Genomic DNA, 13,449 nt, shown 5'->3' with positions numbered 1-13,449 from the left:
ATATATTACATTCATTCTATTATTTCATTACTTGATGGTTATTAACAAAAATAATAATTGAATAATAAAATTATTGTAAAAATTGTAAAAATGCAATTTTATTACAAAAATATTATATTTCCATTATGATTCCATTTTTTCTTCTTCTATGTACGATTGTTTTATCAGTTTAACATCACAGAATACACAGAAAGGTTCCGTACTCATCAGTTCAATCCTGGCGATTTTTTCACAAACCAGACACATCAGATGTTCCATTTCTGGTGTGGGCAGCAGCGTTATCATGCAGGAGCTGAAGAGGTGCTTATTCGGACATTTCAGGTCTACTAGATGTGTTTGAAGAGTTAAGGTAAATAGAGTAAATGACCAACAATAAATACATTTTTTTTGTCTGTATTGCTACTTTGGGATATTTGTGTTGACTTCAAAAATATTTACGATTGTAATTATTATTGTGATAATGATATAGCAATTCTGAGTACGAAAATTAAGGCAACATTTTTAGATGTTAAAAATATATATCAATAAAATCAAATAGCAAATAATTTTACTGTCAACTTTTAAATCACTCGAAATTTGTGAAATTTCTTATGTTTTGCTATTATTTCTATGTAAACTGTAAACCGGTTTGTGGGGAAAATACAATTCGATAACTAGTTTTTTGGTGTCAAACATTTTTATTACTCAAAATTTTCTGTTGAGGTCTTTTTTTTAATTATTCGAACACACATTTTTTTAAATGAAATCTCTAAAGCGGTTTTCAGGGTAAATACTATTCGAAAACCGGTTTTCTAAAATGTCAATTTCTGCCAAAAATTTTTTAATCAGTCGAAATTTTGGTTAATTTTTTGTGTGAATTATTTGAGAAAATAGTTTTTCTATGTGAACTCGAAACCGATTTTCCCAAAAATACTTTACAAAAACCGGTTTCCTAAAATGTCGAATTTTATCAAAACTTTTTTTAATCACTCGAAATTTTCTTTTAAAATTTGTGTTTGAATTATTAGAGCAAAAAGTTTTTCTAGGAAAACTAGAAACCGGTTTTTGGAAAAAGTACTGTTCGAAAAGTGCGGTTTTGTAAAATGTCGGATTTTATCAAAACTTTTTTAATCACTCGAAAATAGGTTTTCTATGAAAACTCAAAACCGTTTTTTTTAAAAAGAAATACCGTTCGAAAAGCGGTTTTCTAAAATGCCGATTTTTGTCAATTTTGTTTTAGTCACCTTAAATATTTCATTTTTTTTTTATTTGAACTGCTAATAGTTTTTCTATGAAAACTCAAAACCGATTTTTTGGGAAAATACTGAACTAAACCCGTTTTTTTTAAATGTCTGTTTTTACCAGAACTTTTTAGTCTTTCTATGAAAACTCGAAACCGGTTTTTGAAAAAATTACTGTTACCGGTTATTTAAAATGCCGGTTTTTGTCGAAGAAATTTTAGTCACCTTAAATTTTTCATATTTTTTTATTTGAACTGTTCCAGTAAATGGTCTTTTTATGAAAAATCAAAACCGATTTTTTGGAAAAATATAATTTTAAAACCGGTTTTGTTAAATATCGATTTTTGAAAAAAAAAATTACAGGCTCGATTCTTTCTGTGAAATTCAGGAAAAATAGTATTTGAAAACCGCTTTTCTAAATTCATATCAAATCTATTGAAATTTTGGTTTGAATTGCTTGAGTTAATAGTTTTTCTATTAAAAATCGAAACCGGTTTTTAGGGAAAATACTATTCCAAAATTTCGGATTTTGTATTAGGTTGTCAAATATCTCCCTTCCGCTTTTTTGCTCTTGGTTACATACAAAAAGGCGGAAGGGAGATATTTGACAAGCTATTATATTTTCTTATTACGACTTTGAGATATTTTTTTATTAAAAAGGATATTTTCTTCGCACCATCCACATTTCTCCAGCGGCAAGTCGACTTGAATCGCCGTCGATTTTTCATAACTTTCATTCAATTTCACATACAGCTCCTCTCCGACATGGTCTATATTTTCAGGATCAGTATACTGTTTAAAAAAATCCCTATAATTTCGTAAAATCCTCAAATCCAAAACACTCAACTCTTCGCCCGCACAAAACTTGATATAAAGTCCTTCAAACATTTTGAGAACATGTTCAGCCATGATTTGATCGAATAGCTTTTTGGTAAAAGTTATATCGAAAGGAACAGGCCTGGCTTGTCTCTTTACAACATTATCCAACTCCGACGACAACCAGTACAAAATCTTTTTTTCGTAAATCGGAAGCGTTTTGGAATAGCAAGGCCATTCCAGTAGTGATTTCTGCTTAATAACTTTAAGCCTAACATAGTCCATACATTCCCAAACATCTGCAAGTCTTCTCTCAGGATTATTCTTCAAAGTATCGATAGGATTAAATCTTTTACAAGAGTAGAATTTTATTGACGAAGGTTGTTTTAACACAAGGTGGTCGTAGACTTTTAAAGGGCTTTGGAAAAAGGCCCAAATCGATCTGGATTTCGAGCAGGTTATGCCGAAGGTGCCAAAGTTGGGGTCTTGAGGGATTGTTAGGTTTTGGCGATCCAGCTGTAATTTGTTTTCTGGGTTAAGGGATAGTTGTATGTTGGTTAGGGCTCCAGATACTGAAGATACTACGAATTCTTGGTCTGTAATGCGCTTTATACCTGGAAAAAAATAATATACACATTAGGGTGGTCCTTAATATGGATATTTTCCAATTTCTTTCCTCCTAAGAGCTCAAATGATAAAAAACAATTATCTAAAAATTATAGCTTTTAATATTAACATTTAGATAGTCTGCTCTTATATATATACTAGCGGGCCCGGCAATTAAAAGAAAATTGGTAACAAAATTAAAAGAAAGTGTTAGGGGTGAACAAACTACTATCTGCTTGTTACTTTTTGTACTAAAAATTTCCTAGAAATATTTTTATGGCTGAACAAAGTATATATATATATATATATATATATATATATAATATAATATAATATATATTAGGGTGGTCCTTAATATGGACATTTTTGAATTTCTTTGCTCCCAAGGGCTCAAATGCTTCCAAATTAATAAAAAAAAATCTCTAAAAATTTAAGCTCTTGATACTAACATTTGGGTAGCCCGCACTTTTATATATACGTGGTCTGTTCAAAAAGTACCCGGAATTACTAATAATTAAATTTCGCGGGTCTGGAGTGTCTGATTGTCAAAATTTTTTTTTTATTGTGTTGGTATACATGCCCCTAAAGTATGATGAAATTTTCAGCTATATTCACTGTTTACTTTGTCTGTGGTAGTCGCTAAGGTTCGACGTGTTTTTCTGAGTTCGGCGATTTTTACAATGGAAGAATTGAAAAGTCAAAGAATTTGTATTAAATTTTGCGTAAAAAATGAAATAAAGTGTTGCAAAGTGCAAAAATTCACCAGATATGGCTCCGTGTGACTTTTTCCTATTCCCAAAGTTGAAGAGACCCATGAAAGGACGGCGGTTTTCCTCGATTGAAGAAAATCGCTGAGAGTGCTCAAGGACATATCAAAAAGTGAATATCAAGGGTGCTTCGAAAATTGGAAAAAACGCTGGCATAAGTGTATTATATCTGGGGGGGACTACTTTGAAGGGGACCACATTAATGTAGACGAATAAATAAATATTTTTTTGAAAAAACGAAAATTCCGGGTACTTTTTGAACAGACCACGTATACTAGCAGGCCCGGTAATTAAAACAAAATTGGACCCAAAATTAAAAGTAAGTGTTAGGGGTGAAAAACCTACTATCTGCTTGTTACTTTTTATTCTAAAAATTTTCCAGAAATGTTTTTTATGTTAACAATATATATAATGGTATAAATAATATAATATAAATAATAATAATATATATTGTTTCTTTTCCGAACAATAAAAACAATTTGTTTTTTGAAGATGTTTAATAACGACGTTTCGGAACTAGATACGTTCCATCATCAGGTTTATTCTGTCAAATAATTATAATTTTTCTGAATAATCTATAATAACCAACATTAATTAATGTTAGTCAATTGTTTTAAAAAAAAATTTTATTTGACAGAATAAACCTGATGATGGAACGTATCTAGTTCCGAAACGTCGTTATTAAACATCTTCAAAAAACAAATTGTTTTTTATTATTGGATTTACTGTTCGGAAAAGAAACAATCAATATATTGAAAAAATCCAGGACTTATCTATTGTATATATATATATATATATATTATATATATATATTATATATATATATATATATATATATAATTCAATATTAAGAGCTAAAACTTCCAGGGATTTTTTTTATCAATTTGGAAGCATTTGAGTCCCTGGAAGCAAAGAAATTCGAAAGCATCCATATTAAGGACCACCCTAAATATATATATATATATATATATATATATATATATATATATATATATATACATAATAAATCTGTATTTCTTTACCCGTAATATAAGGCACAACACTAGTATGTACAGTATGCAAAACACCTAATTCTTTATCTAACAAAACTGCTATAAAGAAACTCCCTTTCACAATAACCAATGCCAAATAATCATCAAAGCGAGCCATTTTAAAACTCTTTATCTTAATATTATCCTCGTCCCCCCAAATAGTTTTCGGTTTTTCCACTTCATCCTTTATCCCACTCACAAAAACTTTGCCATTCGTATAACCCATAAAAAGGTAATCCTTATACCAATACAATGTCGATACACATAAATCAAAATGTTTGAATTTAAATTGCAACTCGGGTGCAAAATTAGGATGTTCATAATCAATTTGCTCAATTTTCCAAACAGCAATATGACCACTCGTATGCCCTGTTACTAAATAACAATATCGGTCTTTGTAAGGGCTCCAGACAAGTGTAGAAATATGCAATTCGAAAGCACGTTGTTTGTGTGCTTCATATGACCCAGTCATATTAGTCGCTGGATGATTCCATTTTGGTTTAATTTCATCCAACCAGAACTGGTTTATACTACCGATTGCATAAAATTTATGCAAATGGTGTATGTATATTTCAACAAACCCTAAATTTGTCAAAGTCGCCAAGGCACAAGTATGATTTGTCACTAGTTGTGGACAAGACCAGGACGCTAAAATATATTCTGGTTGGATATGTTTACTTCTATTTAACCTGGGAGCAAGTATTGGATCATAAACCATATTGTATACTGCAAGTTTTTCCAGCTGGTAGAAAAATGCAGTTATGTCGATACCGGTTTGTTCTGTTGGGTATTCTTGGTTGATTCTGATGTAGAATCGTTCGTAACTTGTTTTAGGGACTATTTGTTGTATGTTTAGTTGTAGTCCTAGGATCACTATTGTGTCTTTTTGTAGTACACTTATTTTGTTGGTTTTTGACCAGTTTATTACATTGTTGTTTATGGTTATTGGTTTGCTGAATGCAGCTGAACAGAAGTCTTGGAAATCGTAATCCATTGGAAAATATTGTTCAATGCATTTTTAAACACAAATAAATGTAATAAAACATAAATGTTATACTAATTATTAGTTATTTTATATATTTTAAGTATAAGTTGCTAACATAACCTCAAAGTTTTGACATTTGTTGCCACCAGTCGCCACGTTTTGACAGTTAATGTTAATTTATCTTAGAGAGTAAATGTGTAATTATTAAAAAATTGTTAAAAAATATAAAATACATTAAAATTATGACTAGTTAATTCATTAATTATAATTATGGTGCAAGTGTTATAATTAAATCAAATAATCAAGTCAATCAATATTTATGAGTGATTTATAAGTATTCAAAGATTGTATAGAGTTGTTTGATTATAATGTGAGTATTAATTGTAATAAAATTTAAATTTTATCTTAGTTAATAATTAATATGTATATTTTAAGCATTAAGTGCTATTCTTTGCATTTTTAAGTATAAATTGCATATTTTGACATTTAATTTAATTTAATTTTTGACAGTTCTGACAGTTGCCATGTTTGATAGTTTTCAGTACTTGTTTTGTTTAAATTATTACAAATAAATGTAAATTTCTAGTTAATTTATTAATTATAATTAAGTCAAGTGTTATTTTGCCTTAAGACAAGTTGCATGATATGTGTAAATAATCGATTTAACCAGTATATTAATTTATTAGTTCCAAGTTTCTGTAGACTTTTGGGATTATAATGTGAGTATTAACTGTAATAAAATTTAAATTTTATATTAATCAATACTAAGTGTGTATATTTTAAGCATTAATTGCTATTCCTTGCATTTTTAAACATAATTTCCATGTTTTGACATTTGTTTCATTGACAGTTTTGACATTTCTTTGACAGTTTTGGCAGTCGCCATGTTTTGACAGTTTTCTATTGCATTTTTCAAAAAATCGATTTCAAATGCATTATATTCAAATATTTTATATCGGAGTCTATATAACTGTATACATGGATTTTACAGTAAATTTTAACTAGTTTTCTACTAAGCTAATAAAAATAAATTATCTGGTACAAAGTTTTCGAGTTATTCAAAAAAATGTAGAAAAATGTCCCCCATAATTTTCTATTGCATTTATCAAAAAATCGATTTCAAAGTCATTTTAACCAAAACTTTTATAGCGGAGTGTATATAACCGTTTACACATATCATGCAACTTATTTTAAGGCAAAATTCCACTTACATCTGGTATATTTATTAAATTAACTATGCGATGTAATTTACATATATATATATAATTTGCTAATAATTAGTACGATTTGAATTTTTAAAACCGTTTAAGATTTTTTACGTAAACGTAGATACAAAAAATTACACTATTCTTATTATAAAGAAACGGTTTGGCTGGTCTTCGTACAAAACTAATAGTTTTTGAATTGTTGAAACTGTTTCAGCCGTTTTTGAGAAAACGTTGACAAAAGGCCAAAAATTTGTTCATATATAGCAAGCACGTACTTTTACCAAATCAAGCGTTAAATTTTTTTATTTACTTATATTTATTTGCTGAATTTCACAAAGTTTAAATTTCAAATTTGAATTTCGCGCTTTAAGTTGTACAAGTGACGACAGCCATTTAAACACATGTTGATAACTTCAAGTTGTTCAATTGTCAAACAGATTTCGTGAATTAACATGTGCTAGCGTTAATTAACGTTTTTTTAATTAAATCCTTGATTAGTTTTAATTAATTTATGCATCAAAAAGTGTAATTAATTAAGTAGATCATTTTGATATAATAAATTTCTCGTGAAACGTTAATTAAAAGCCAAAAAATGGATTTATGTGGAAGTGCTTAAATGTACCTTGAATAGTTTGATAAGTATCTCTTTCAGGGCCTCCATTTTGAGTCAATTTTATAAGTAAACAGTTTATTTACAGCGCCAAAGTATCCTTTAATTATATACATGCAATTGTGAAATGTATAGTTTATATATGTGCTTTTGTAGGTTATTAATTCATTTACAGCGCCAATGTATCCTTTATTTATATATATGCAATTGTAAAATGTATAATTTATATTTGAGTACTTCCAACACATATCTTTTTATTATCGAATTCTAAATTCACGAAAGTCTCTAATGTAAGTCGTGTGTCTTGTATTGTGTAAAGACTTTACTCGGACAATTGCAACAGGTCAAATTGACTTGTAAAAGACTAAAGTTATGTAGTGGTTCTAAAGTAGTGATTTTGTGTCGAGTACTTGATATTTCTGGAAGATGCTCCAGAGGTGGTTCGAGTAATGAGTTAGTGTTCTGGGAGCTGCTGTAGAGGATATCGAACAATGTAAGTGCAAAGCATGTTTTATACAAAGCGAATCAAAGAATATATTTCTGATATATACAGGCATTTATCATACTACATCTGATATGCTTTATTTTAAATATTCAATATTTAATTCTTATAAAGCGAGAGGTTTTTTTTCAGATGGTGAAATAATATGATAAAATTGTTCTTGGGCATTCATCCAGTAATTAATCCAGTAATAGTAGTAATAAACAGTTTTATTGAAAGAAAATGTTTTTATTTGTTTAATTTATTAACATGGTTAGATTTATGCTTTTTTCATGTTTTTATTTATATTGTTCTGTAATTATGTATTTTTTATATTGTTTTAAATTGTAACCCTGAAATATTTAATTGTGGCACTGAAGATGGGTAAAATCAAGACCCGAAACATATGTTTTCATAATAAAAACATTTTCCTTTAATAAAACTGTTTTTAATTACTGGATGGATGCCCAAGAACAATTTTATCAGATATATATATATATATATATATATATATATATATATATACATATATATATATATATATATATAACAATTAAGAATTAAATATTGAATATTGAATATTTGAAATAAAGTACTACATATGCAGTATATATACATTAAGTTTTTCTTATTTTTGAATTTGAAGCAGTCAAATAATTTTGAAAATTTTTACTTCAATACAATATATTAATTCATCTTTAGTGAAACTATAATTTGAATAGAAATAAATAAAAAGATATTACTCATAATTTATTTTCCGAAAGAGGTTTACAATTAATGACCAAGTTTTTTTATTATACTACTTTTGTGCTTGTAATAATAATATTTCTTATATAGTTACGTATTTAATGCTTGATTTTCATATTAAATGAAATTAATTGAAAGATGCTTTAAGAACTTGTCCCTTTCTTATCCGATATTATTTATAAAGCAGCCTGTATATATTTTAGTAAAATATATTCTGGCTCGTGCATTATTAATATAGTTGTATACATATATCTGCTAAAAATATTGTTTATACTATAATATTTGAGTCAATATCATTTTCTTTAATAAGATATGCTTTATTAATTTTTAATGCATAAAATATACAATATATTCTTTGTTTATTTAACTACAACTATTACGCTAATAAAAGATTTTAAATTAATTTGGCAGACATATGTATAAAAGACTATGTTCATATTTAATTTGTTATGGGGAAAACATGTTGATTCAGTTTTTTTAACTTACTTATGAATTAAAATTTTATGAATGTTTTGAATCAATATAAAAGATAAAAGTTTGTACTTCTCGTATGTATCAAAGACATTGAAAGTAATTTATATTATTACAATTCCATAATAATATTCCACCAGAAATTCTTTTGTTCTATAACAACACTATGAGCTGATTTTGTGTAGAATTCAAAATTCTTATATATTAAATTTTTGTTACCAAATTATTAGTTAACCAATACAGTTTTTGTTTGCATCGACTACTTATTTGTTGAAGGGGCCCTAGCATCCTTCCTTAGGTAACTCCTAAATTGATGGTATTTTATTACAAATTACAAATTTACTTTGTTTCAAAAATCTCTTTTTTTTGTGACTCCTCCTGTTCATTATTCTTCAGAAACAGTTTTTTAAATTACATTTCCAGTATCAAAAATCATGTGTTTTCCCTGTAGCGATATTGACTGCATGTACATTCTTATTTATGGATAACACGATTGTTGGTTTTGATCAAATTATTTCAAATATTCAATACAACTTACCAAATTGTTAATTAAATGCAGCTTTTAAAATTCTTTTACTGTAGTTTTATTTTAAATTTATTCAATTATATCGCTGCATGGCTAAACGATAGATTTTTATTCTTTTATTATTAGAAACAATTTTGATCAAGACTTGCAATCAAAGTTTCAACGAGTTGACTTGAATGATTAGACAAAATATAATTTTGTTAACAAGTTTATTATTCGATTTAAGTTGTAAAAATTATTTAACTCAATTTCTAAAGAATAACAATCAGCTTTAAACAGTTTTGAAGTTTTTAATGTTCAAGTTTTCGAACATTTTTCATTATTTCATTTTACATGTTTTATTGAATTTCTTTTATGACTTTTTCTAATAATTTGTATATTATTCAAGTCAACTAAATTTGTTTTTGTCTCGATTAATTGTAAAGGTTTCACATGTTTTATCAAGTCGTATAAACAATTTTGATTCAATTAATATCATTTCATTTTATCGATTAATTAAATAATTCTCTCGAATAATTTTTTTTTTCTAAGTCCAAATTTTCTGATTATAATTCTTTCGAATAATTTTTTTTTTCAAAGTCTTTTCAGATAATTTTTTTTTTCCAAGTCCAAATTTTCTGAAACCTTTTCAATTAAGACAGACGAGTTATTTATGCATGCTGTATTATCCCAAAGCCAACATTCGAATGAATGAGGCTCACATTGAATATTTCACAACGAGAAAATTTTATTGGGGCAAAGTTAAATATTTTAACTAAGTCCCAGTAATTTTTTCTCGTTGTGAAAATTTCAACGTGGACTTGATTTCATTCGAGTGTTGGTTTTGGGAATTGGTGTGAGGGAACACTAAAAAACATAAAAAAGTTTCAACGCTGAACAGAAAAGAGAAAAATTGACCTGGGACTTAGGGGGGGGTTTTTTTTAGGCTCCAACCTCCCCCTTCTCCCTCCTCCCCTTTTTTTCCCTTTTTTCCGCTTTTTTCACATTTTTTTTCCTTTTTTGGTGTTTTTTTCGCATGTTGTGGTTTTTGGGTAGATTTCTGGGTTCGCCATGCATCTTTCGCAATGTGTCTCTCTGAGTGTAACCTCTCGCATCATGGACCTCAGGTTGACCATCACTTCGTGTGTGTTCGTTTCAGGACCCTTTGCGCTCGCCAACAGCCAGCCACCAGCACTGCTCCATTTTTTCTGCTTCAGAGTTCCTTGTCGTCGTCGCCTTCAGCCGGATTCGATCCTGCTCACCTTGTGCCTCCAGAGTTATTTCACCGAGTATGCGGTCACTTAAACCGCTCGGCTATTTAAGTTATTGATGATAAAAGTTATTTTTATTCCTATATTGTATTAATATTGAATTTTAATAAAGAATATGTATCATACACATCTCTCTTATTCATCATCTGCCTCTACCCCTCTCTTTCCCCAGTGCTTCCTTTATCTTTTTTTTTTTCCTCTCTTTATGTATCTCTCTTACAGTCAAGTGCGAAACTTGAGTTTTTTGTTTTTCAGAAATATTCTAAGTGTCAAGGTCGAAATGCGACACCTGAATTTAATATTTTGAACTAATATTTGATAATTATGAAAAACTATACATTCGATTTTTCAAGCATCTTCGGGATTTGAACCGAGGCACGCTAAACAACCGTAGTGGTCACCTAACGACCTCGGCCAATTGGTTATACAAAACCGTAGTCTTTTGTAAAAATATAAAGTGTTATTTTCAAACTGAAAGATATAAGTTTCCTAAAAATGTAGTATGCCGAATGTGCGAATGGCCGAGGTCGTAAAGATACGGTTTAGGCCAGAATATCAATTCGAAGTTCGCGAGTTCGAACCCCATTTGACTGAAAAAAATATTTGGAGCAAATAATTTTTCAAACTGTGTAAATAAATAAGACATATAGATAGAATTAAATTTATTGAGTGTCAGTATTACAAAAATCGACATAATATATATATATATATATATATATATATAAATATATAGATAAATCTATATAATAGATATATATATATATATATATATATATACGCATATATATACGCGTGTATATATATATATATATATATATATATATATATATATATATATAAAAGATCAGAAAAAGTAGGAGGATAATTTTTAATAAATTCATATTTACGCCTGGTTAGCAGTAAACCAAACCTACTTTGGTGTAATTTAAAAATCTTATTATTTTTTCGATAAAAAGACAGTCTATCAGGAGCAGCCAAAATTGGCCAAATCGTGACTTTCAAATGCAATTTTTAAGGCACTAATGAATGAAATTAATAATTTTAATTAATGCTTTGTGTAGACTAAAGTACAATCTTTATACCAAACCAAAAAAATACAAATTTATCATCGTCTTCATGTTAAAATCAGCTTCAAAGTTGGCGATTTTTCAAACTTCAATTGGTACCAAGGGCAGAAGAATTTTTTTTTTTCCAAAAACTGATTTCATATTCGGAATCAGCGCCTCGAAAACTATCAGAATCGGTCAAAACATTTGAAAATCGCGAAAAAAAAAGTTAATTTCATTAGTAAAATTTTGGTTTTGCTACCAATGATTTTGATTTTTCGCAGCGGTATGTGGATTTATCCAAAAACGGATAACATTTTCGAATTCAGCGATTCAAAATTTATCAAAACCAATCAAAATATTCTGAAAATCGCGAAAAAAGTCGATTTTTTTTACAAAAAACTCGATTTTGCAACCAAAGTTTTTGATTTTTGCGGGGCGTATGTGGATTTATCCAAAAACGGATAACATTTTTGAAATCAGCGTCCCAAAATCTTCTGGAATCAGTCAAAACATTTTGAAAATTGCGAAAACAAATCCATTTTTTTTTTGCTAAAATTGCGATGTTGCAACCAAAGTTTTTGTTTGTACACGCCCTGAAAGCTCCTCAAACAGGATAATTTCGTCCTTTTCATCAAAAAGACTTTGTCCAATTAGTTGTTGATTATATTTTCCTTTTACTATAAAGGAGACCCAGGTTGGAAGGTTCCTTAAAGGCATCCTTATGAGTCATACCAGGCACCTGTAATAAGAATCAAAATTTATCTATATTTATCTTATTACAAATTTATTTATAATCTAAAGATATACATCTAAAATAGGATTATATGTTACTTAATACTGTACTAGTGACAATAAATATTTATAAGTACAACCGAATAATATATCATTTATATTAATCGAATAACTTTATATCATTTCCAAAGTCTGAAAAATGCGTGGATAGTAGTCCATAGATTCAACTTCAAATTCATTTTTAAATTACATCATTTATTATAATCAAATAGTTTGGTATCATTTTCAAATTGAGTAGAATGTGTTTGAAAAAAGCATGAATAGTCTTTGGTTTTATATGGGTTAGTTTTTATAAATCTGAATTTTATCTAGTTTTCACTAATGTAAATAAATTAAATTGTCCGAGAAGAAAATTAAAAGTTATTCGAAGAAAAGTAGAAAAAGTCCCAAATTTACATACTGCGTTTAAATTTGCGGTTCAACTGAAAATTATTCAAAATTTTGATATGCAAGTATATAAAACTATTGTTACTTTTTGATAGTAAATTGTATCTAGTTTACTAGTATGAACAAATTAATATGTTCTGAACATAGTTTTAAAGTTATTTGACAAAATGCATAAAAACGTCCAAGATCCACACATAGCCTTTTATTGAACTCAAATCTGCGCTTCAATCACAAATTATTCAAAATTTCAATATCAAAGTGTATATAAAAATTTATACTGAATTTTAGTGAATTTTATCTAGTTTATACTGAAATAAACAAATAAAAGTGTCCCGAATAAAATGCAAAAGCAAAAGTTTTTCAAGTTGAGTAAAATGTGTTTGATAAAATCCGTGGATAGTCAAATAAAATAAATAAATTAGTCCATGGATTCAATATGGTTCATAATTAAAACATAAATGTACTGTTAGCTCTCTAAAATCATTATTCTGTTTTTGAATGAT

At 28.2% G+C, this 13,449-nt stretch overlaps 1 protein-coding gene across 1 annotated transcript; it reads right to left on the bottom strand.

Annotated features, from left to right (window-relative positions):
- Positions 1 to 123: 123 nt before the first annotated feature.
- LOC113372929 lies at positions 124 to 5,434 on the bottom strand. Its single transcript, XM_026613264.1, has 3 exons — positions 4,432 to 5,434; positions 1,886 to 2,650; positions 124 to 332 (listed from the first exon to the last, which is right to left on the bottom strand). Exons 1-3 carry the CDS (start codon positions 5,432 to 5,434, stop codon positions 124 to 126), a joined length of 1,977 nt encoding a protein of 658 aa, XP_026469049.1.
- Positions 5,435 to 13,449: the final 8,015 nt, after the last annotated feature.

Source organism: Ctenocephalides felis, unplaced genomic scaffold, assembly GCF_003426905.1.
Source record: "Ctenocephalides felis isolate EL2017-DRISC unplaced genomic scaffold, ASM342690v1 CF-g0.4_SCAFFOLD_01604, whole genome shotgun sequence".
NCBI classification, from domain to species: domain Eukaryota; kingdom Metazoa; phylum Arthropoda; class Insecta; order Siphonaptera; family Pulicidae; genus Ctenocephalides; species Ctenocephalides felis.
Note: the sequence above shows the minus strand (reverse complement) of the source record. Positions and strands in the feature narration are given on the sequence as shown.

Coding starts and splice junctions, on each gene's coding strand:
- LOC113372929 (XM_026613264.1), bottom strand. CDS start 5,434: ATGGATTACGATTTCCAAGACTTCTGTTCAGCTGCATTCAGCAAACCA. Junction 2,651..4,431: donor TGTTGTGCCTTATATTACGG/GTAAAGAAATAC, acceptor ATTTTTTTCCAG/GTATAAAGCGCATTACAGAC. Junction 333..1,885: donor ATGTGGATGGTGCGAAGAAA/ATATCCTTTTTA, acceptor CTCTTCAAACAC/ATCTAGTAGACCTGAAATGT.